The sequence below is a fragment of the Lampetra fluviatilis genome, chromosome 16 (assembly GCF_964198595.1).
Source record: "Lampetra fluviatilis chromosome 16, kcLamFluv1.1, whole genome shotgun sequence".
Taxonomy (NCBI): Eukaryota; Metazoa; Chordata; class Hyperoartia; order Petromyzontiformes; family Petromyzontidae; genus Lampetra; species Lampetra fluviatilis.
In genome coordinates this window covers 11003763-11029147 of record NC_136290.1, presented here as the reverse complement: position 1 = coordinate 11029147, position 25385 = coordinate 11003763, and the positions used below count along the sequence as shown (strand labels likewise).

General features: G+C 45.7%; 1 protein-coding gene across 1 annotated transcript in view; it reads left to right on the top strand.

Moving 5' to 3' along the window:
• The window catches only part of LOC144936408 (bile acid receptor-like), a 74841-nt gene that overhangs the window by 29879 nt on the left and 19577 nt on the right, over positions 1 to 25385 (top strand). The window contains exons 3-7 of the mRNA XM_078863457.1: positions 3014 to 3154; positions 8098 to 8243; positions 11652 to 11765; positions 14902 to 14998; positions 18612 to 18761. Coding sequence (XP_078719583.1) covers positions 3014 to 3154; positions 8098 to 8243; positions 11652 to 11765; positions 14902 to 14998; positions 18612 to 18761 — 648 coding nt within the window. The remainder of the gene's footprint in view (positions 1 to 3013; positions 3155 to 8097; positions 8244 to 11651; positions 11766 to 14901; positions 14999 to 18611; positions 18762 to 25385) is intronic.

The following is a 25385-nucleotide window of genomic DNA, read 5'->3' as shown; positions in this document are numbered from 1 at the left end:
ACATCACATATTTTTCGATTTAAAACTTTCGTGACTGCAGGGTTTCATCTTCTTGGTTCTTTCGGTAAAGTCACGTAGAAGGGAAGTAATAAAATAATAAAGATAAAACATAATAAAATAATTCTCACGACTTTTTGGCCACAACGCAAGCAGCCGTCCTCAGGTGAAGACCAGGTCTGTCTGGGAGACAGCGTCTGAAACGCTGTCTCCCCGACATAATAATTTATTTTATTATGTTTTATTTTTATTATTTTATTACTTCCCTTCTACGTGACTTTACCGAAAGAACCAAGAAGAAACATCACATATCGTACAGCTATTTGTCATTACAATACTGGATCAGGGCCTCCCCACGCCTTTTGGTCACGTGTGTGTTTTTTGATCCAATTGTACCACGTCACTACCGATTGGTGCCAGTGGTTAAAGCAGCGAGGCCCATGACTGGTTCAGATTTCATTCGCCGCTGATATTATCTGTGGCAGGGAATGGACTTCAGGTCGTTGGGTTCATAGAACAGGGAGAAAAATCCACTCCACTGCCACTCTATAACCTACGTAATTATATATTGGGTCTATTTAAAATACACCATGCTTCTACGCTTTTTAAATAGAAATGTATCCTCGAGAATGGCATGTGGCAGAAGGTGTTAAATAACTACTTTTTAGATCGCTTTCGGTGACCAATTTATCTGCACACTCGAAGGGAACACCTTCCCACATGCGCTGCTACATATGCTCATTGCACGGGTGTCAAGTCAATGTTGTTAATTCTCATTAACAAAACTAATTGGACGTGACGGGTTTTTTTTGTGCGTGTGTGTCTGCAGTCGTTGGTGGCTGGGCCAAGGCTATCAATCTACGGCATATGATAACCCAATTTAATGACTTTGAGCTGATAAACCACATTCAAGCCTGAATTACGATTGTCCTAATATTGATCAATTAGTGACTTTTCAAGCACGTCACATGTGCCACCTTAAGCGCACTTAATGAATCAAACTCTTAGGTTTTTCAGTAAAGTCACGTAGGTAAAAAATAAAAAAATAACAGAAATAATAATATAAATAAAATAATAAATCACGACGTTTCGGAGGCAAGACAAGTCTCCGTCATCAGGTGGGACCGTCACAGCCAGATTTACTGTCTCAACAGTTTTATTACAATTTATTATATTATTTCTATTATTATTTCTATAATTTTTTTATTTTTTACCTACGTGACTTTACCGAAAAACCTAAGAGTATGAATCCTTGCAGTCACGAAAGCTTCAAATCTAGAATACATGAATCAAGTTTTTTTTATTAATTTGTGTGGTTTGTTTAATACAATCTGTCTACAATCGCAGCTCCTGTCGTTGCTTTGAGTTTGCGCACTTACTTTTAATAGTGAAGCGTCAAAGTAGTCTGTGGCTCTGCCCACGTGGTCACAGAAGTAGTCTCAAAGCACTCCCTGGCAGCGTGATACCGTTATGTAGTGGTTTTATGGCCACATTAAAGACCAACCCACATTTTTTCTTAATAACATTAAACATTATTCACAACATGTCGGTAAAAAAGTGCTACTTTTTCATGAAAATAAGGCCATTGTTGCCGAATGATTAAGTGCGTAGCTGTTATTAGAATGTTTTATTAACGCTTTAAATCTGTTTAATAAAAAAAACCTTGAAAGTAGAAACAATAAATTGATTCGTAAGTCAATTACACCATTTCTATTGGTAGCTTATAAATTGTAAATGACGCTGATGGAAAGGTAATGAGTTTTTCAGTGCCCGGCTCATACGGCGTAATAACTCTTGCAGGGCATACGCGTACACACCAGAGGGATATAGCGTTCCCCATTTTAGTTTTTCCTTCTCTCCCTTCTGTTCGTTTTGCGACAAGCGCTCTGGCACGGGCGAGCGGGCGCTAATGAGATCGCCCCTGCACTCCGGGCTTGGAGAGCGCGTGTTGGGGCGGGGGGTGGGGGTGCGGGCGGGATATGTGGTGGATCTGCTGGGGACCAGGGTCTACGACGCCAGGCTTTGTACAGTATTTCCCAAGTGGCTTCCGTGGCTTTTCGTGGGGATTACAGCTGGTGTCTGGGGGTCAGGTAGCGAAGTGCCCTTCCGCGTGCGGTGCTGCTGCCCTTCCCCCCACCACCACCACCACCCTTCCCTCCAGCCGTGGCACTGCGACCAAAGAAAACAGGGGGCATCCACATAGTCGCCTTGGTTTGACTTTTCACTTTTTGTTTCTCTTCACGTTCACTCCTCGACCCACTTTACCCGCCGTCGCTGCAAAAAGGGCTCCTTTTCAAGCACGCTAATTGATGCACTGCTTTCCGCATTGATTTCGCCGCTGTTTTTTCTAACGGGAATGAATTGCGATTGATTTAATTCACCGCCGTTGCTTTCGTGAGCTTCCCTCCGGACGGTGAATTTTAAGCGACGCGTGCAATCAAATGCAAAGCCACATGCGCATTTGTGGCGATATGGAATTCATTAAAACGTTACGCAACCTGCACACTAAAACACGTATTTATTGCTGGGGTATATGTAGTAATTGTGAACTGTCCGTAAATGTTGACTCAAAAAATATGAGACCCAAAAGGCTAAACAAATGCGATGATTGAACGTATTCATCCCATGACTACATCACGATAAGACGTTAGCGTTTGATGGTGGCGACTTCTTACACGCACATAGCATTGCTTTGTCATCACAGTCTCGCGCAGCGTTACGATGTCAAAGGCGCAGTTTCACTCGGAACTAAGCCTCTCAACGCAAATCGCCTTCGCCAGACAGCGACGCGACGCGCACGCCGCCGCGCGTTCGTAAGCATGTACGTCGAACTCCTTTCGCACCGTACGTAGCCGAACGTGCTAATCGGAGGTCCGGCGGGTCGTGGTGGTAGTGGGGGTGCAGAAGGACAACAAACCAAACACAAAAAGCAGTTCAAAATTTCGCGTGAGCTCGCGCGCCGCCTGATTCACGCGACTGACACCCAGCGAATTCGCGTGCGCGTGCGTGCCCGCAGGCTTTTTCCGCAGGAGCATCACCAAGAAGGCGAGCTACGTGTGCAAGAACGGCGGCGCGTGCGAGATGGACATGTACATGCGACGCAAGTGCCAGCAGTGCCGGCTCAGGAAGTGCCGGGAAGTCGGCATGCTGGCGGAGTGTACGTACTCGCCGCTGTGTGCATGCATGCTGACCATCTTTCGCGCCGCACGTTAGCCAGCCGTGCTGTCACTCTTGTCCAGACAGATATTGCTCAGCTGTTTTAGCTCATCGTCTGGATCCCGGTCTAGAAATAATCCGCCAGTGAATTTGTGGATAACAGGGCATTCCGTAGATCGATTGGGGCAAAAGACGATAGGCGTCACGGAATTATAGGACCGCAAGATACAATGAGTTTACTCGACCAGTTCACTGTAATGTGTCTCAGACCATAGCAATATGTATGTATGCATTTGAGCACGTGCACGGCCGTATTTAACATATGCAGCTCTGGCCTTAATGTCAATTGCACCCTGGGTAAACAGAGAATTTAGAGCCTCTTGACAAGTAATCCTTCTATAATAACCCGTCACTTGTCTTTTGTCATCCGTCATGTGACTCTCTGCCTGTGTGTGTGTGTGTGCTAATGATTACGGCGCGTTTGTAAAATCTGGTGACAACGAATTAAGGTTGTTTGTGTACCCCGTGTATTTTATGTGGCTCCCTGCACGACATTGTGTCCTTGGAGGTTGCCACGCTGGTCCCCCACCCCTAAGGCCATGCCAGAACGAGTGCATGCCGCATTCGGCATGCCAAGCCAACCGACCCACAATGGCCTTGCCGTCGCTCAATCCATCTCACTCCATCTCTCCGTTGGTCATTGTCTCTCCGTTGCGTTCGCTGCCGTTCTGTCACCCGTCTCATCCACGCGCCACCGTGCCCTCTCGTGATGTGCCCTGCCCAAACCCATTTGTGTTCACGAAACATGCATGATATTCTTTATTTGAAGCTTTCGTGACTGCAGGAATCAATACTCTTTGGTTCTTTCGGTGAAGTCACGTAGGTAGAAAAATTAACAAAATATATAGCACGACGGTTTGATCGCAACACAAGCGGCCGCCACATATATAGCATCTTGTTGTAACTGCTCTCGCTGGTTCAGCAGTTCCACTGCTGGATTTTTTTTTTCATTCGCCCGAGGACGATCGCTTGTGTTGCGATCGAAACGTCGTGATATATTATTTTTCTTTTGTTTTATTTTTCTACTACCGTGACTTTACCGAAAGAACCAACCAGTATGCATGATATTGCACATCTTAGAAAGTACGACGTACGATTTGTACGTATTGTTTGCATTAATCGTGTGCTGATAAAAAAACGCTTCAATAAAACAAAGGAGACAGAACAAGACAGACGTTTAAAAATAATCACGTAGTCATTTTACCGAGCAAGGAAGACACTACAGAAAAAACATTGATCTTTGAATCAAATTCATATTTAATCATCGTTACAACCATAATTTCAAGTACATTATGAACTCCATCATCTTGTTTTCCCAGCTAAGACTGGACACACACACACGATTCCAGTGGCCTAGCTGTCGAATGTGCAGGCGGTGCAACTGCACCGGGTCCTACGAGCTGGAGAAGCTCAGGTCCCAGGCGAGGAGGAAGAGGTTTGGGGGAGTAGGGGGAGGGCACGACATTGGGTACAAGGGGGCCCATTGTCATTAATTGAATCAAGGCCCATGCCAACCGCCCGATATGCCACTGCACCAGTCTGAAGCTAATACCGGTGAAATGCCCAATTACTTGAGCGGTAGTCCGCTGCCGTAACGAAGACAATGGAGCGGTTTGCGTCGCCATGAATTATCAATGCCGAGGAATCTATTTATTTCCTTCCATTCACACGATCGGAACTCAAATTGCAGCCGCGCTGAGAAACGCATTAATATTTCATGGGGCTGCCGATATCTGTTGCCTCATGAATACAACATCAGCATTAACATGAATCTTTCAGACCCTGGAGGGCGGGGTTTGTTTCTCTGCCCCCGTGTGTGTGTGTGTGCGAGGCTTTGTAGTCAGGTCTGCCACTTGAATGTACGAGTAGCTTAGTGGGGAGTGGTCGCGTCGTGGTTAGTGCGCTGTCCTCCGAACCCGCTGACCCTTAGTTGGATTCCCGCTCACGGCTAACGCCACCGATGACAATGTGAACAGGTCCTGCGCCTATCCAGCACCTGGTGTGGTGTGCAAACATCGCCAAAGGTCGCCCGGGCATGGTACTGACCACCCACCCCCTTCTGTGCCATGCTGGCCTTCATAGGTGCTCGCTCACAGCACTTGTCCCACATGTCTGTTAAGGCTACACGTGGGATTTGTGTCTGTAGTGTAGAGGTTAATGGACTGAACAACGAATCCGGATACCCAAGTTCGATTCTCGCTCACAGCCAATATCAACGGCGAATATCAGAACTGGTTGTGGGGCTTCCCCTAGACAGCACCACGCCTGGGCGACAAAGGCGGCGGTTTGACGTTGGGATGGTGACACCACCACCCCCTTGCGTGCCATGCCGGCATTAATTACGTGCGCACGAAGAGCACTTGCCAAAACAGCCTGTGTCGGCTGTAAGGGGAGTCTTTGTATTTGTTGTGTATGGGTGCATGTGTGTGTGTGCGTGTGGGGGGAGCGGTAGTGTAGCGGTTAGCGCGCTGCGCTATAAACCTGGCGATCCGGGTTCGATTCTGGCTCACAGCCAACACCAATGACGATTATCTGAATCGGTCCTGGGGCCTCCCCTAGGTCGACTCAGCCTGAAATGAGTACCTGGTGTGGTGTGTAAGCATCGCCACTGGGGAGACAAAGGCGGTCGGGCGTGGTGCTGGCCACCCACCCTCTCGTGTACCGTTCTGGCCTTCATAGGTGCTCGCTAAAAGCACTTGCCCCTATAGTCTGTTAAGGCTATACGGGGGATTTTATCTTTGTGCATGCGTGTCTCTCTTGGACCCTGAATCGTTTCAGCGGTGCACAATGTTAATGCAAAGTCACGACTTGGCTACAATTCATGCTATTTAATTCACACACACGGACACACCACACGGACACACCGCACGCACCGCGCTAAATAAACACGAAGGCCTTTAGGTTAGCCTTAGACACCGTTCGAGCCAGTGCTGTTAGCGAGCACCTGTTAGAGGGTGGTGTGCCTTGCTTTGCCGCCTTTGTTTCCCCTGAAATAGTTTTCCACCCACCATACCATGTACTCATTTAAGGCCGAGTTGATCTACAGTAGGCGCAGGATTGATTTAAATAGCACTTGCCACTGATATTAGTCGTGGCCAGGATCTCAAGCTGCAGGGTTTCTTAAACAGCTCACTCAGCGCACACATTTACACTCACAACCTGCTTAGTTCAACGATAACACTGGTCAACAACAAAAAAACATTTATTTCTGGCCTGGACTTTTGCAGCTGTTTAGACTAATTTCAGGGTGCCGATTCCAAATCTGATCTCAGATTTGCTTTATCACATCTCATTTTATGCTATCGGCATACCCAATTTTTATTGATTTTACCCGAAATTAACTCTGTCACTTATGATTGCAAGTTGTTGCGAGTCAGTGACTGCTTTAGTGTTAAAATATGGTGCTGTATTTTTAAGATAGTGTGTTTATGATATCATTTTATGTAGATATCCACATTTATTTAATATTTTTCTTCTGCAGTTTTTATTGAAAATGCAATATTTGATATCTCAAAAACCTGATGTGATAGACGACAAAAACTGATGCCAGATTTGGAATCAGCACCCCAAAATTGCCTTAAAACCGTTGGAATACCTTATACCAGAAAAAGTGTGTTGACCAGTGTAAGTGTTGCTTGCTTAATTACAAAAATATATTACACGAATTTTAGTATTTACCTTGCTCGGCATAGTATACTGCACTGGTATATTATACCCTTCCATGTACATGCATCATGCTCGGCCACAATTACAGGATTTAGCCATTACATTTTGTTCCAGCTGTTGTAAATTGGATTTCTGGGCACGCGGTCACATTTAATTTGGTTTCACGACACATCACCACTTCATCGTTCAATATTGCGTTTGCACGTGAGCCATGTTTCAAAGTTCAAACAAATCCGTTCATAGATGTGCATACAAATATAAAATAAATCCAGCAATACGCAGAAACCACGAAGCCAATTTTTGAAAATGACAAAATCATTTTGCAGTACAGCAATTTCATCAAGACTGCATAGCTATTCGTGTCTGCGCTGCAGCAGAGATCTCCCACGTGTTTCTGTGTCGTGCTGTTACGCGCACTGTACTAGTTACACATTGGCACTTTTTATTTAAGTAACAAACCTCACTAATTGGCTGTGTCGGGTGGAGGTGGGTTTAACGACACATTTATATTTACGCGATCTAACACGAAAAATATAACCTATATTATTGATTATATTGGTTGCGTAAACCCGATTACGTGTTTATTAACTCAGCCTGATCACCAAGGATTGCATAACAAAAACCGAGTCAGATTTGTGGGGGGGGGGGGGGGTTACCGACTGCTTAATTTGGCATAATTCTAACGCTGAGATAACATAAAAAAAATATTGGTTTGAGAGCTGACAAAGGCTCGTTGTTGGGCATTTAAAATTAGTCATAATTCTAGATAGAGAGACATTGAAGTGATGTCATCATCATCTTCTTCCAGAGCTGCAAGCTGCAAAGTTGCAAAAAGAGATGTATTTATTTTACAACTAGACGCTTAGAAAACAATCCAGAAAATGTATTTCTTGGTGGGGGGGGGGGATAAAAAAACAATGGCACAAAACTACAATTTAATCAACTAACCTTTCAATTAAGCACATTTCACAGAGACGGAATATACATGCCAAACATGACGTATTAATTATCTTCCTACACAACTGTTACAATGTATCACTGGTCACCATCCACGTAGTATATACATTCATGTTTGACTATAGATTATAAACGTTGACAGTGTATTACTTTGTAGAACTAAAAAACCCATAACCAGACTGCTTTGACTTCCAACGTCATGAATATCCCCGTTGGATTCCTGCAGAGAAATACACGGGCGTCTGCCTGTCCGTTGCACAGGTCTTCTTACGGACATCCAATGCCAGTCCAAGCGAATGCGCAAGCATCCCAAGCGAGCGATGGCGAGGGCAAGCCTCTCGGACGATGTCTCGGCCACCGAGGGACGCCACAATCTCGCGCCAGGTGCCACGGTCTGCAGGCAACTGGTGAGACCCTTGGAGACGACTTCCACCCCACGTCCTGCCTTTACCTGTGAATGTTATTTCGTCAAATCTGTTGGTAAAGCAATAGGCCTGGTCGATTAGATGGATGCTACTCTCTGCACAGTGAGACCCATGGAGACGACTTCCACCCCACATCCCTGCCTTTAGCTGTGAATATTACTTTGTCAGACCTGCTGGTAAAACAACAGGTCTGGTCTATGAAATGGATGCTACTATCTGCACAGTGAGACCCATGGAGATGACTTCCACCCCACATCCCTGCCTTTAGCTGTGAATATTAATTTGTCAGACCTGCTGGTAAAACAACAGGTCTGGTCTATTAGATGGATGTTCCTCTCTACACGGTCACTTGCTGGATTTTCAGCCAGCACAGACGGAATCTTTAAAATTCATGTGAAGAACTACAAATGATGTTCGTAGCAACGAGATTGATTTCATTCTGATAGGAAAACCTCCAAATTGTGAGAGATATCTCTGGTCCTCAACACGTTCACAAGAAGGGCGTGAATAAACACTGGTGGGAAGCAAGTTGCTCTTCAGCAAACCAAAGAGATGATATATTGCATTGTAGGTAAAACCAAGATAGTTTACCTAAAAAAAAGGTATCTAGATCCACAAGTGGGTGATTTTAGGCAAACTCTAGGAAGCAGATTCAAATGGCGAAAGGATGAAATTGGTTAAATAGATGTCACCACTTTAAATAATGAATTAACCATCATAGTAATGGATAATGCATTGAACTTGTGTTTTTAACCACAGCAGTAGGAGTGATAATTCGACCTATTTCAATAAATATTACATCTTTAAATTTCGATGTAAAGCTTTCGTGACTGCAGGTATTCATCTTCTTGGTTCTTTCGGTAAAGTCACGTAGAAGGGAAATAATAAAATAATTAAAATATAACATAATATAATACAATTCTCACGACGTTTCCGCCACAATGCAAGCAGCCGTCCTCAGGTGAAGTCGAGAAGAACAGGGCTGTCGGAAAGACAACGTCCATTTTATTATTTTTATTTTTATTATTTTATTATTTCCCTTCTACGTGACTTTACCGAAAGAACCAAGAAGATATTACATCTTTCTTGACAAAAAACAGTCGTGGAAATTAACGATTTCCCCCAACAGAAATGTTTTCCCTTCATGACCGCTTCTGGAATCGTGTCCCTTTTGACTCAGATAGCAAGCCAGGGTCTCACTGGTGGTGACTCTTTGCACTGAATTTCGCTTACGTTTGTTTTCTTAAATTCTTGACATGAAAACAAACGGATTATGCCGCTTACCCACTCTCCGTATCAGTGCTGATTGGTGACGTAATAAATAAAATCACAGTCAAGATAAATGCATGGATTTTTTTGTACAGTCGGTGTTAGCAACATTTCTATTATAATTTTTATCATTTTTATTATTTATTTGTATTGTTTACCTACGTGACTTTACCGAAAAAACATAACAGTATGAATCCTTGCAGTCACGAAAGCTTCAAATCTAGAGTTAGCAACACCACCTAATCGCCACTCCTCCCTGGTGTCCCGTACCAAGCTCAATAGACGCGCACTTGTAGGCTATACAGGGGATATTTGCCTTTGTAAGTACGTGTGTAATTACAAATGTTCTACCGAGTGCCTATCGTGTGAAAACCCGTTGTCATTGAGCCCCTATGAAGGCCGGTAAGATGTACAAGGGTGTTTTGTCGCCAACAACATTCCCAGCCACCTATGTCTCCCGAGTGCTGATGAATTTACATATTGCACCAAGTATTAATTTAGGGCTGAATCAGCCTAGGCAAGACTCGGCACTGGATTAAATAATCACAACTGATGCTAGCGGTGGCCGTAAATCGAATTTGGGCTGCCGATTTCATAGCGCAGTGTGCTAATTGCTACACCACCATTATCCTCACACACACGCTCACACACACAATCACAAACGTGCACACACACGCTCGTACACACCACAAAAAAAGCACGCTCACACACACAACATTAACAGTTTCATTTTCTTTCAGTGCCCTGCAGTGGGGAAATTGCAATGGCAGGTTCCAGGCACAGGGCAATCTATAATTCTACACAATTTCCCTTCACAACACCCCACCCCCGCGGTGGCAGCAGCAGCGGTGGTGCGGTGTTTTCGCACGCACGGTTTTTATTTTTCAGCACAGGCCCAAGTTTCCCGACGTCCCGTAATTGATGAGGCCCTCGGTGTTGGTCATTACAAATGGCCTGCCTCCGGCCACTTCCTAACAACTCTCGTTTCACTGGAAGGAGGCCTCATCCCATCAATAACCTTTATTATGGCCCATTTATTTACACTCACGGTGACCCGTAGCCTGAGGCACTGGCCACGGATGCCGGCCCAGGAGGCACTTGGGGCACAGATTAGCGCAGTTGGCAAGACGCGCGTCGTGAAATTTAATATATTTCCTCCCGCCTGCAAAATGCAATTGATGAAAGCAGTCAAATGCGGCTCCCAATGCCGGATGCAAGCTGCGTGCGTGCGAAAGCAGACAGCAACATCGCTCCACGCCTCCACCGTGAACATGTTTGAGGGATGAGCAATGGATTGTGGTTGACCAATTTTGCTCACCATGTCAGTGGAAATGCTAAATTATTTTTCCTGGTGGAGGGAATATGTAAGTCACAATACGTTGAACTGGGCTCTCTGAATTATTGAAGCAATTGACACACAGTCTCCGTGTGTCTATGTTGTGTGTCTCTCTCTGTGTGTCTGTGTTGTCTCTCACTCACTGCTTGTGTGTCTGTCTGTGTGTCTCCGTGTCTGTGTTTTGTCTCTATCTCAAATTTAGTTCTACCTGCTGACGACTGCTTGTGTTGGAATCGAAACGTCGTATTCTACTATTTAATTTATTTTATTTCTACGTGACTATACCGAATGAACTAAAGAGTAATTCCTGCAGTCACGAAAGCTTCAAATCAAGTTTCAATTGATAACGCTGCTGATTATTGTTTTGTTCTCGTATGTGTCGCTGAATGGAAAGCAATGAGCAGGGCTTGGTGAAGTCAAGCCATTACTTTTCTTACTTGTCAATGTGATGTCTCTCATGTGTGTTTATTTCTCTGATCCACTGGCCATCATCCATACAAAGCCATGTGTCCTGTCGAAGCCCACTTATTTTTCTGAGCAGTCAAATTGACGTTGAATGTTCATTGTTCTCCCATCTATACGTTGCTAATGCTGTCTCTCAGTGGAATTCCACGCATGCATCTCTCCATGCGTCTTTGTGCACGTTTCAGCTTTTAGTTCAGTCGTCTTTGCTCATGTCCATTATAAAAAAAAACGCTAGAACGTCTGAACATTTTTCGTTTTTTGTTTTTGCAATCGCATGCAATTTGACAAGACAGGGACGTCGTGTGTGCACGTGTGTTTAGACGGCGGATCAGGATGAGTGGGCGCTGACGGTCGAACAGCAGAGACTCATTGACTTGATAGTGGGGGAACACCGCAAGTACAGGATCCCGCACGACACCTTGCAGAAGTTCGTCGTAAGTATGACATCGCTGAGATGCAAACCTTTCTCCTTAATTTACAGGACCAAAACATATTTGTAATTGAAACACACGATTGCGCACGTTGTGATTCATATTTTCATATTGTCATTGTATCTCCGTTGCATTTGTAAGCTGATTCAACGCGAACCAAGCAAGTTCAACAAACCGTCGCCAAAATATTGGGGACACAAAAATAACTATACTCTTTGGTTCTTTCGGTAAAGTCACGTAGGTATAAAATAAAATTAATCACGACGTTTCGGGCGCAACACAAGCGTCCGTCATGGACCCCTGCAGTCACGAAAGCTTCGAATAAAAAATAACGATTGAGAGGTGGCCGTGACTCGGAGAGGCCTTCATCCAGCAGCGGATTGACCAGGGTTGCTACTGCTGATAACATTAAAAAAAAACAAAGACATTTAAATTATTTCCACGACCGCTGTTGCCGTTGTTGTTTTGCGTGCGCTGCTGCTGTTGTCGTGAGACAGACAACAGGGAGAGACAACCTCACAGAGGCAGCGTGTACCGGGTTGGGCAGCGCATGAACACGAATTGCCACGGCAAATGTCACGCCGGCCCGGCCGAACACGTTGCACATGGGCGCGACGTTTGTAACAAAAAATGAAAATCGCAGCTCATCAATAATGCATGCGAGCCAGGAGCCCCGACTGAGCTCGTTGTTGTCACTGAGGTTGGAGGAGCAGGGGGGGGGGGGCCCGCCCGCCCCCCACCCTATTTGCAATATGCCTGATTGACAGGGGACAGGGCTTGCTTACATTAGGCGTGTCGGGGGTTGAGTCCCCCATAGGACCCATATCGGTGTTTATTACACCGTGTTCACCACCTGCACCGGCACCCCCCCCCCCGTTCTCGCACCCCTCCCCTTTGTTGATGAGCCTGCCAGAACAATCATCTCGCGTAGGGGATTGCATGCATTTGTTGTTTTGAAAGCACAGCTGCCGGGCACATGCCCCCACCGCCACCCCACAATTTTTGTCCGAAACGTCAAGCGGGCAGCAACAAACGGCGCCATTTAATATATGAGATTTAGGACGTGTCTCGGAGCAAGGCGATACACGCGTGGGGGAGGAGAAGATGGCAGGGAACACCAACGCCGAGCAGTGCGGGGAGGGGGGAGATGCACAAAGAGAAGTGTTGGGACCTGCAGTGTGGTGAGTGGGTGGGTAAGTGTGTTGTTGTGACCTGCAGTGTGATGAGTGGGTGGGTGAGTGTTGTGACCTGCAGTGTGGTGAGTGGGTGAGTGAGTTGCTGTGACCTGCAGTGTGGTGAGTGAGTGGGTGAGTGAGTTGCTGTGCTGCAGTGTGATGAGTGGGTGGGTGAGTGCTGTGACCTGCAGTGTGGTGAGTGGGTGAGTGTGTTGTTGTGACCGGCAGTGTGGTGAGTGGGTGGGTGTGTTGTTGTGACCTGCAGTGTGGTGAGTGGGTGAGTGTTGTTGTGACCTGTAGTGTGGTGAGTGGGTGAGTGTTGTTGTGACCTGCAGTGTGGTGAGTGGGTGAGTGTTGTTGTGACCTGCAGTGTGGTGAGTGGGTGAGTGTTGTGACCTGCAGTGTGGTGAGTGGGTGAGTGTTGTGACCTGCAGTGTGGTGAGTGAGTGGGTGAGTTGTTGTGACCTGCAGTGTGGTGAGTGAGTGGGTGAGTGAGTGAGTGGGTGGGTGGGTGAGTGGGTGAGTGAGTGAGTGAGTGGGTGGGTGAGTGTGTTGTTGTGACCTGCGGCCCGGTGGTTGAACACTGCGATGCACGAGATGAAACAGTCGACACTGTCGAATCGAGTCCTCTGTACGGGTGGAGGAATCAACGGGTGAAGTCCACGGGAACAGTAGCCGTGGCAGTAGCGACAGAAGAGTGACAAGGGGGTTACTGCCTGCCAGTGCACGTGTGACTGGAGTGGATCAATGAGCGTTGATTCACAAATCAACCGGACTGATTGACGTTGAATTCCATCAAGCGTGGGACTCGTACAGCACGCTTTGTGATACTCTGTTGGCAGTGGTGCATGAACATAGAACACACAAAAGGCCAACACGTTCGCTATTAGCACTGTCCTGCATGGAATATAAAGCAGGTGGAGTTGTGGACAATTCACATTTATCACGATCCTCTCTGCTAATGAAGAAGAGCCATTGCCCCAAACCATCACCTCTTGTGTCTTCTTCTCATGTTAGGGCAGTGCAATTGATGATTATGTTGAGTTTTTATGACCTTTTTGTGAGATTGAACCATCTCTCCTTCCCTCCCTCCTCCCTCGTAGCTGAATTGTAAAGAAAAGGATAACGTGTTTTAAATTAATAAACATGTCTTCCCGTATTCTCTGGATTCTAACATGCTCCCAAAACTTGTCTCCGTTGTCAATGTATGAATTTTGTTGAACTTCTTTCGCGCCGTACGTAGCCAATACAGTTGCACTAATCTGTCAACATAGTTACACTAATCTGGTCACACAACACACTCGCACGGCTATCGGAATATAAGAAGCGACTCCCAAAGTGTGCCTTGTCATCCACAGAATGCCGAATTGCACAAATATGCAGTTCCCACATTGTCCCTTGGCAACTTGTTATTGAGTCATTAACAAATTATATTAAATACATATTCTTGGATTTTTTCGGTAAAGTCACGTAGGTAAAAAAATTAAAATTAATAAAAGTAAAATAAAATAAAAATAAAATATTTTACTTTCTTTAATTTTAATTTTAATTTTTTACCTACGTGACTTTACCGAAAAAAACCAAGAATATGAATCCTTGCAGTTACGAAAGCTTCAAATCTAGAAGATATAAAACACACGCTATTGCGTGCATATAATCTTTTTTTTTTATCGCACAGCCCTGTGTCAATCCACTGCTGGGTGAAGGCCTTCGCCCCACGCCTCGTCGGTCGTGAGGATAGTTCGACCATACTTCACCACACTGGTCGTGGCCGTTTGGTGACGTCACCGCTTCGGATATCACCGCACGCATTAGACGCGAGGCCCGGGAATCAAGCTCGGGCGCCGTCGCGTTCGTGGCGCGGTGCGCTAACCACTGCGCCACCACTCCGAGCTGAAATTGTAGCCGTGGCTTCATAATGAAATCCTGACGTTGTGTGCACGTTGTGTGCACGTGTGGAGCAGTTTCAAGAATACTGGGAAGGAGGCGACAAGGAGAAGTTGTGGGAGATCGCTACCATCCAAGTCCAGGTGCTGGTGGAGTTCACCAAAAACCTCCCAGGTAGGGGCTACACACACACTTCATCACACCTCATCATCATCATCATTTAATATTCATGCCACTCCTCCCATGGAGTACGTCTCGCGGTGCCCTGTGGGACCCCCCAGTGCCAGCTGTCCCTGTGAGGCCCATGGCTTCCTAGTTAAGGCACCTGAAGAAATGCATCAACGTTTGGCACATGACGTCACCGCGCATGGTCTTACTCTTTACTCGAACGACGTCTTGGGATCTCCACTGCGCACTGTGAAGCAAGCGGAAAGTTACTAATGGTTAATGCACCCCCAGCATTGACCAGGTTCGCAGCTGGGCTCAAACCGCTCTACCGTTCGACCATGTCACCTCCCAAGTGCCATTTTGTCGAAAAACTACTGCAAGTATTCTAGATTTGAAGCGTTCGTGACTGCAAGTATTCATATTACTTAGGTATTTTCGGTAAAGTCACGTAGGTAAAAAATCTAAAATAATTTAACCTACGTGACTTTACCGAAAAAACCTAAGAATACTGCAAGTATATTATACGCTGGGTTGTCTGGGGTGGATCTATGGCATAGCAGTTAGCACACTGCACTATAAAACCAGCAAGCTGAGTTGTCCATAAGGTTTAACACGTTAACAAAACGTGCGAATTTGTTACTCGTTCAGCATGCAGGTGTGTTGGAGGGTAAATCCACAACATTTACAATTCGAGCGCGACGTTTCTCCAGTAATTACAACCAGCCTCATCAGGCGACAGCCAGAATTGTGGCGAAATCCTCCTCACTGTCTCGGTCTTAACTAAAGGGACGAATGTGATGTTAAATTTCGATTTAAAGCTTTCGTGACTGCAGGGATTTATCTTCTTGTTTCTTTCGGTCGTGAGAATTATTTTATTATGTTTTATTTTTATTATTTTATTACTTCCCTTCTACGTGACTTTACCGAAAGAACCAAGAAGACGAATGTGATGTTGTCACTGTTAGACAATCAGGTACAAAGACCAGAGGCGGGGAGGGAGGGTTAATGAATTCATATAAATTGCAATGGATATGTATTATTGGTTTGGTTATTCACAGTAATCAACCTTACTTATTGGCCATGTCGGGCAGCGGCGGGTTTAACGACACATTTATATTTACGTGATCTAACCCAAGCAAAAACACTTTTGTGGATAATATTTGTCGGGAAAGCCTCCGTGTTAAACTAACCTCAGTTGTATTCCTGCTCACGGCTACCATCGGCGGCGAGTGATATTGGAACCCATCCTGGGCCCCCTCGCTCAACAGCGTCTGAGATCTGCTTTAGAATGTGCACATTCAGGGTGATCTGATTGTAGGCGTCATGGTGATTTATCATAGGCCAATAGATGATGCAATTTTGTTTTCAAATCCATTGCCGTGCATGAATCAACTGCCCCTGCGATTGTGGATCAAAGACAGTGGCGTGATGGATGTGCAGACTTTCCACTGAGAACGCATCAAGAACTGATTTGTCAGTGATCGAGTCTGCAGTGTCAGTGCAGGAGTTGAGTTTAAAAGGGCCCTTGTGAGTTCCATTGAGGCATAGGGCCGAGGCACAAGCTGAGCCACTGCGCAGCCTCGGCCTAGCTCGGCGGTGGGAGTTGAATCACTTATGCAGCCGACAGAATAATATCTGAGATCCCACGTTGGTGCGATATTGCAGAGAGCGCGAAATTGGATTTGTGCCCCAAAAGGGGCGGCAAAATCTGCGGGGAAAGTCGGCGTACGGATGCGGAGCACGTATCGTTACGAAGGGAAGATCCGACCCAGTCAAGAGCAATTCGCAGCCATGGTAGGAGATATCCGGGAATGACTTTAATTTCCGTGAAGATATGTCACTTTAGCGTCACAAACAATTTTCCGGTGAAAATTGTCGACACCGGTGGTGACGGTGCAGTCGAACAATCATCTCATCCACGGCCTTTAAGCCCCCCGCAGCAGGAATGGTTGAGTCGGCACGTAGGACAACCAGTCTCCTTCTCCCCGCCACCGCGCCCTCTCGCAGCCTCTCCAAAATCCCTGGCATCGCCCAAATAAATGAAGGGCTCTTCGATTGCATTACCTCTTTTCATCCAAAACAGCGGCGTAGCTTTCTCCAATCAATGTTTTTTTTTTGTTGTAGATAGAAACGTTGTATAAGACAAATGTGAGCATTGTTGATTAAATATCATTATTTGGCTTCCAAAATATGTTCATACAAGCGAGCCATGACTGTCAGTGCAATCTCAAAAGCCACCAAATTTGTGCTGATTGATGCATATAAAATACGCAATTGAATTATTGCTGAACCAGGTTCGCCAATTTCACGTCCGTGTAAGCGGCATATTAATTTGACAATCCGCTTTAAACATTTCAGAGCGAATTGACCAATTAGGCAATGCGCCACAGCCTTCCTCCACGGTGGTAGCCTTCAGTGCCGGAACCCGTCGTGTTAAATTAACTCGGTGTGTCCACCGATTTTATTCTTTCTCCCGATTGACACTGTCAACGTCAACGTTCATCAAATAGGAACCCGACGCACCCCACCCCCGGCTCCAGCGACGCAATTTCCCCCGGGGCCACGAGGCCTCCGCGGGACACGAGGATGAATTCTTCGCGGCGCTCGCTCGGAGTTATTAACGGCCACGTTTATTTATATATTTACACATTTATTGCTCTAACGAAGTCAGGGTGTAACTAATTGAGCAGTGTGTGTGTGTGGGTGGGTTTATTTTTTTTGTCGGAAAAAGGCTGGAGGGAGGGGAAATTGAGAAACAAAGTGAGTAAGCTGACCCTAGAGATCACGCGCTCTGTCTGAATGCAGTCAGTCGATCGGCAGGTCGCGTATGGTGGGATAAAGTGTGGGTACTCCCACCCTCTTAGAGGAACTCTGCAGAATTATTGACAGCCCGTAGTCATTTCCACCACAGTGGCATGAAAATGTAATTTCAGTGCTGCCCCCTTTACCTTACTGACTAACTCGACCAGTCGCCCCAGCTCTACTCAAGGACAAAGATCTCCCCTATACCCTGATCAGACTGCAGAGGCAACTGCTGTTAGCGAGCACCTATGAAGGCCGGCACAGCACACGGGTGGCCAGCAGCACGCCCAGCCGCCTTTGTCTCCCGAATGGCGATGTTTGCACAGCGCACCAGGCCTAGGACCGGTTCAGATAATCCGTCACTGCTGTTGACCGTGAATAGGAATCGAACTCGGAATGCCGGGTTTGTAGCAACAGTGCGCAAACCGCTAGACTACCGGTCCCCACAAAGATAAAGATCCCCCGTATAGCTTAACAGACTGTAAGGGCAAGTGCTGTTAGCGAGCACCTAGGAAGGCCAGAACGGTACACGAGGGGGTGGGTGGCCAGCACCACGCCCAACCGCCTTTGTCTCCCCAGTGGCGATGTTTACACACCGCACCAGGTACTCATTTCAGGCTGAGTCGACCTAGGGGAGGCCCAGGACCGGTTCAGATAATCGTCACTGGTGTTGGCCGTAGAGCGGGAATCGAACCCGGGTCACCAGGTTCATAACGCAGCGCGCTAACCACTACACCACCGCTCCCCCCACAGACACATTCACACACATGCGTCCCACCTACAGTAACCCTTTCTCGCACCTCGCCGACCTCTGCAGGCTTCCAGACCCTGGATCACGAGGACCAGATCGCGCTGCTCAAGGGATCGGCCATCGAGGCGATGATCCTGCGCTCAGCCCAGGTCTACAACAGCCGGGCGACGGATCCGCACGCCATGCTCATCAACGAGAAGAAGATGCGCACACTGAGTGAGTCCGTGCATCGTGCCGGCGTGCGCGTTCGTAATGCAGAGGTCGCCAGTTCGATCTCCCGGCGTGGCTGTTGAAGCAACGGGCGAGTGTCTTGAGACGCAGCTGACTCTGGTCGCTTAGTGGTGGGGTGAAGATGTGTACGACAGCCTCGTCGCCTGTGGGTGGGTGGGTCATCGTGAAAAGGAAAATAGCTCTCGAGGGGCCCTTCCTCAGCGCGCTCTCGTTGAGGTTCTTTCTCCAGAGCAAGACATTGCGGGGGCCGCGCCTTTACCGTTCATGCGTTGTTGTGATTACTACGTATTTTTATGGAGAACTTCATCTCTCACTGAATATTTTTATAGGTCACTGGTAGGCTGGAGCAGGCCTAGAGACAGCACTGTAGAGTAGCCACACTCACATTGTAAATGTTGTGGCTTGGCTCTCCAACACACCGGTGTGCTGCACCAGTAACGAATTGGCACGTTCTGTTTACGTGACAAGCCTTGCTAATTGGCTGTGTCGGGTGGTGGCGGGTTTAACGACACGTTTATATATTTACGCGATCTAACCCAAAAAAAACTATATTGTGGAGGAATTATTTACTGGGCGATGGCTACGCACGACGAGGCGAGGGTTGATGATCCCACAAATGTTGTGAATTTCCCTTCCTGTTGGCTTCGAGGTGCCTTACCCTGGCTTGCCAGGAGAGGGCAGTACAGCAAATGTGGATCTCACCTGTTCCGTCTGTATTGGATGTAGCGTTGCCCCCTCGCATGTATGGGTTTTCCCAAAACACTCATCTATTGACACTCATCTATTGACTGATAACACCTCGGTATATGGAGTACGCCAGAGCTTGGGCAGTTGTTGGTGCCGGCTGGCTGTGTAGCTGCCTTCCCGCGTGAACTGTGGTTCCTCGCAGCCCTGAATTGTTCCCTCTCTTCGAGAGTGGGTGACTATTGTGCATGTGATAAGTTACATTATAGATAGATATATATTACTATTATATATTTTTTGCTATGCAAAAGGACCATTCCCCCGAAACGTCACCTATTATGTATATGTTCCCTTTTAAAGCAGTGTTACAGAAGGAGTGTGTTGGATGTTTTTGTCCTTCGAGCATTTGCGCCACTGCCAATGCAGTGTGACGAAGTGCTCGGTGCACAGAGTGATGAACACCAAAAGTGCATCGCTGAGTGAGGCAGGAACAGATTGTGCAAAAATAGGATGCACACACCATGTGCAATTCTGTGCCAGGGAAGGCATAATGAAATAATACCAACGTTGATTGATGTAATGTGTTCTTTACATTGTGGATTTAAACAGCAGCAATTATACAATGCATGAGATGTATGCAAAACAACGTCTAGATATTTTAACATTTTACATTTTAGATATTTCATAGGGCATGTTCAGCCAAAGGCTCTTGGAAAGTGAGGGCTCATTCAGCAGTCTCAATGCTATTCCCAGCAGAGCAGCACAGCTTTGTGTTGGGAAAATGAATGCGAAATGTCACATCATCCGTCACCCTATCGGCTTGCATTGAATTACAAACAAAATTCCAGGCTGGGAATAGAGCCATGACTTTTGATGTCCTTCGGTGATGCCTCCTTTGTTTGCAAATAAACTTTGTAATTTATTTTTGAAAAAAATCATTATTATTTCACAGGCTGAGAAAAACACCCACCCACACGCACGCACACACGCACATTTAACTCACACATTTAAATTTGCCACGTTGCCACTGTCAATTGGGAATTTTGTTCCCGTGTGATTAAGTGTCGTATCAGTTGTGATTTCACGGGACCGTCACGCCCAGAAAACCGCCTCGTCAATTTGGAAGGAAATTGCCGGCACGAGACACGCTGCCTGTCTTAAGAGAAAGCGTGCATTTGAATGGGCCCCATTACCGGCTATGATCCGGGTCTGTTGTAGGAGAGTGGAACGATGCTTCTTGCCGCTAGACACGAACGGATGTTGGCTCTTAAGCAGGCCAAACGTATACGTAACGATGATTCACCTCCCCCCACCAAGTGATTCAGTGCATGGTTGCAATAGAGGGGTCATGGTCCAAGTCAAATATACGCCGCCGCATGTGTTTTTAACATTGTAGTGAATGTTAGTGACCACATCAAAGCCGTTACGTACAGCACACACGAATTCAAACGCATTGATTCTTGTGCACGATGTCCCATGCACCTAGTGTGATGAACAAGCGATACTAACCCCAATTAATCGACGCATCGTTCAATCTATTACGCACACGCGAATGACCGTTAGGTTAGCAGAGGGATGTGTAGGGATAGCCTTTTTAAATCCTTTATATTAAGTTCGCTTGCTTGCTTGCTTGCGTGCTTGCTTACGTGCTTGCTTGCTTGCTTACGACCGTGCAAATCTTTCGGTCGTTTTTTAACCCACTTCCCGTGATCCAATCGAGCTGACATTTTCCACACAGACTCGTTGTGAGAGACAATTAATGTTCGTGAAAAAAAATTCCCAAAATTGTACACTGTTTAGCGAAAACAAATTAAATATTTAATTACCAATTGCTTAATACTGGCAGACAATCATCTGACCCATAGGTGGCAGCCATCTCAAGCCAGAGGACGAGAAGACTCTAGCCGCCACGCATATAAAGGATTTATAATGAAAAACTTTGTTTTTACGGGTTTACTTGTTTTTCTCCTGACACTCCAGATATTGATTTTATAGCATACTTACTGGATTGCACTAACACTGCTCGTGGCATTTATATTGGACAAAGTGGTCTAACCATTTGCACATCTATAATACAGGTTTTTTAGGGTTAGATCGTGTAAATATAAATGCGTCGTTTAACCCGCCACCACGCGACACAGCCAATTAGTGAGGTTTATTACGTAAACAGAACATGCCAATTCGTTACTAGTACAGCACACCGGTGTGTTGGAGAGAAAATCCACAAAATGTAAAATTCGAGTACGACGTTTCTCCAGTAATTACAACTTTTTTCATCAGGCGACAGCCAGATTTGTGGAAAAATGGCAAGCATTTGCACCTGCTTACCATAGCGTGACAATGGTTGTATATTCCCCCACACTAATTAGAGATTGTGACTCGCAATGCAAGTGGCGGTGGCTTCTTTGCTGTTGTGACAAGTGCACTATTGCACTAATGAGGATTCTTGTATTTGTACGTGACAAAGAGATAGGCGCTGGTAAAAAAAAACGTACTGCAATATCGCCTCTTTCTTTCTCTCTGATGTCGAGCAGCAGTATGTTTTTTTTTCTTCTTTTTATTCTATTTGCATGCTCCTTTCATATATCAAGCCTTTCCGTTCATTAGCATGCCCGGGAACTGCTGCTATTGCATCGCTAAATCCTGCAGATTGCATGTGCGGCATTTTGATGTGATCTCATTAGCATAGAAAATCAAGACTGCACAAGCCAAGTCAAAAATATTACCTATTGACATTTACAAGTGACCAACAAATAGAGGCATTTTCAAAGGCCAACATTTTTCAAATTTACGACCGTCATGAATTGAACGTTACATTTCGCAGGAGTGCTGAGCTGCGGCATCCATTGTTGCGATGTAGAGCATAGCATATAGTTATGTTAAATGTGATGTAAAAAAATATATTAATTGACAGTTCTTTGTCATTCCACTGCTGGATGAAGGCTCCCCCCCCCCCAAACTGTCAGTGCGGATTGGTAAAGGACAGGACCGAAAGACCCGGTTCTGAAATCACTCTCCACTGACATCAACCCTGGCTGTAAAGTAAAATCAGGTTGTTGTGTTCACAACACAGTTGCCTATGACCACTGTGACACAACTCCACCAGGTATATATTACATATTCCGAATATTATTCTTTGCATTTTCTTTTACCTCAATTTTATTTCCAGTTACGCGAACGGGAATTGTTTTTATTGCATGTAATGGGCTCACATTTTTTGCATTTTCTTTTACCTTAATTTTATTGACAGTTACGTGAACGGGATTTTCTTTAATTGCATGTAATGGGCTCACATCATTCCTACCGTTCACGGCAATGCAAAAATATCAAACGGATTCACAATTGGATTGATTTTCGACACTGAATTGAGATGATTCATCAACTCTTAGTGGGAGCTATTTTGGCACGCACGAACCTCGGATTGAATGTCCCCATAGCCTCCAAATGTATTAGTTAGTCACACTTCCATTCTGTAAGTGAGTAATGACTATATATGCGTGGCGGCTAGAGTCCTCTCGTCCTCTGGCTTGAGATGGCTGCCACCTATGGGTCAGATGATTGTCTGCCAGTATTAAGCAATTGGTAATTAAATATTTAATTTGTTTTCCCTAAACAGTGTAAAATTTAGGAAATTATTTTTCACGAAAATTAATTGTCACACACAACGAGTCTGTATGGAAAATGTCAGCTCGATTGGATCACGGGAAGTGGGTTAAAAAACGACCGAAAGATTTGCACGGTCGTAAGCAAGCAAGCAAGCACGCAAGCACGCAAGCAAGCAAGCAAGCGAACTTAATATAAAGGATTTTAAAAACCCACATCACGTGGCCTTTGCATCATTTACACAGTAGGGGGCACACTTTCCCACACACTCTGCACATATCGGTTAAACAATATATTTAAAAAAATTCCCATGCCTGGAATTTGGCCTACTAAAGTGCAAAACAAATTTACCGTGATATCTTGTTTTGCGTGTGTGTGTGAAGTCATTGCACGCGTAATCGGTGGCTGAAACCTGGATTTAAACCCAGATTTTTTTCGTGGTGCCAGCTCAACTCTCTCACCTCAGACTCAGACTTTATTTCAGCTGGCAAGGCCCCATTGAGCTAAACAGCTCTGTGACGAGGACGAACAGAGTCCCAGATTGTCGGGAGCTACGGGACATTACTAGGTGCGAATGTGAAAACAAACAAGCGCAAAAACAAACAAACGACTTCTTAGCCATCCGGCAACCTCAGCATTAATTATGTCTCACTATACACACGAATAACAATCAGCTTGGCACAGACTCGGCTTTGAATCAGCAAACTCTGGACCTGCACCAAGTCACGTCTTGAGCTAATTTCTCCTGCTAAGTCATGCATGCAAGGTTTCTGCAGGCCCCTGCATATTTTATTTAAGGTTCCGTTTGGATCCTTCGCAAAGTATGTCCTTACGGGCCCCACAAACACCGCATTTTTCCGCTGACCTTGCTCCGAGAAAAAGGCACGTATAAAAAAAATCGCATTTCTTTAGTTTGATTTCCGTTTTATTTTATTTTATTTTTTTGCTGCAGATTAAAATTTGATGGATTCCTCACATAAATCATTCTTGTTTTGGCGCAGTGTGCGGTTTCCAGAAAGTCGCCGCTGCATAGTGAGTCATGCTGCATTCACGGTGCAACCCAGAGAAACCTCAACATGACTTACTGATAGTATTTTGTTTACCAAATTCCACTATGCATTTGCGGGTACAAATAACAGTTGGACTAAATGATGGAAATGAACAACCTGCGTTGACCAGCGTGGTGAAGTATAGTGGTAAAAAAAAACATGACCGACACGGCCATCGGGCAGGCCTTTAGCCAGCAGTGGATTTGCAAAGAGCTTCACTTGCACACATACACGCGTACCTTTGCAAGTCTTTCGTGAGAAGCCAGTTTAGTACTGCCTGGCTCAGTGCTTTCTGTGCGGAATTCCAACAAGTGCTTTTAACGATTGCACATTGTCAGGCCACAGCTGTAGCTAGCTGTGTGCCAAAACAAAACGGCTGTTGCTATGGTTATAGATGGATACGTGTGTTGCTGCTGCTGCTGTTGTTGTTGTCATCGCCGTACCAGGCAAAGGACATCCGCTTGCTTTGATCTCCCGCATTGTACAAAGGTCATCATGCATTTACATTGAGAGCAAAGCCTTGGAGGGCAGCGGCATGAGTGATGGGCTGATAGGCATGCGTGTCAGCACCTGTGTCACACGCGCGCACGAGTTTCTTGTCGTCTCACGCTGAGTGAAAAGGCTCCGCGTTTCGCTCGCATTTGTATCTCGCCGCCATACGAACAGTCGCGGCACGTATCCGACATTTCTGTCCTTCCTGATGTGACGAAAACCCAATGCAACGCTAATATCATCACCGTGTTCACACGGATTATAAGGTGCACTTTTATTTCACCCTATTTTTAAGCGAAAGTTGGGGGGGTTTCTTGCCATCTGCAGAATGTATTGTGTTCGGGAAGACAAGTTTTCATCTCGTTGTTTACAATCATCTTCCTCAGTGCAGGTCTCCAAAGCAATACATGGCCAAGCAGAGGATGGAAGACCACCATTACGAGCCGTTCAGAACAATCTTCCAAAAGTCATCTCTCCGCAACTTCAGAATCAGAATCTTTATTTATCCAGGAGAAATCAGACGAGCTCCTGGGCTCTTTTCAACAGATGTCCAGCAGGGACGAGTCACAATTTTACAACAAACAAACAATGCAATTTAAAGCAACGCATTCCTGAATCATTTGGAGCACAGTTCACCACGACCACATATGACCACCCAGAGAACAGAAGCTGACCAGCATTGCCACCCATTCAGAATAAATTCAGCTTGAAGACATCTCACTTCAATTTAGAGCAGGCCTTTCATTATCATCATCTTCTGGAAGACAGCTCTCCATACAAA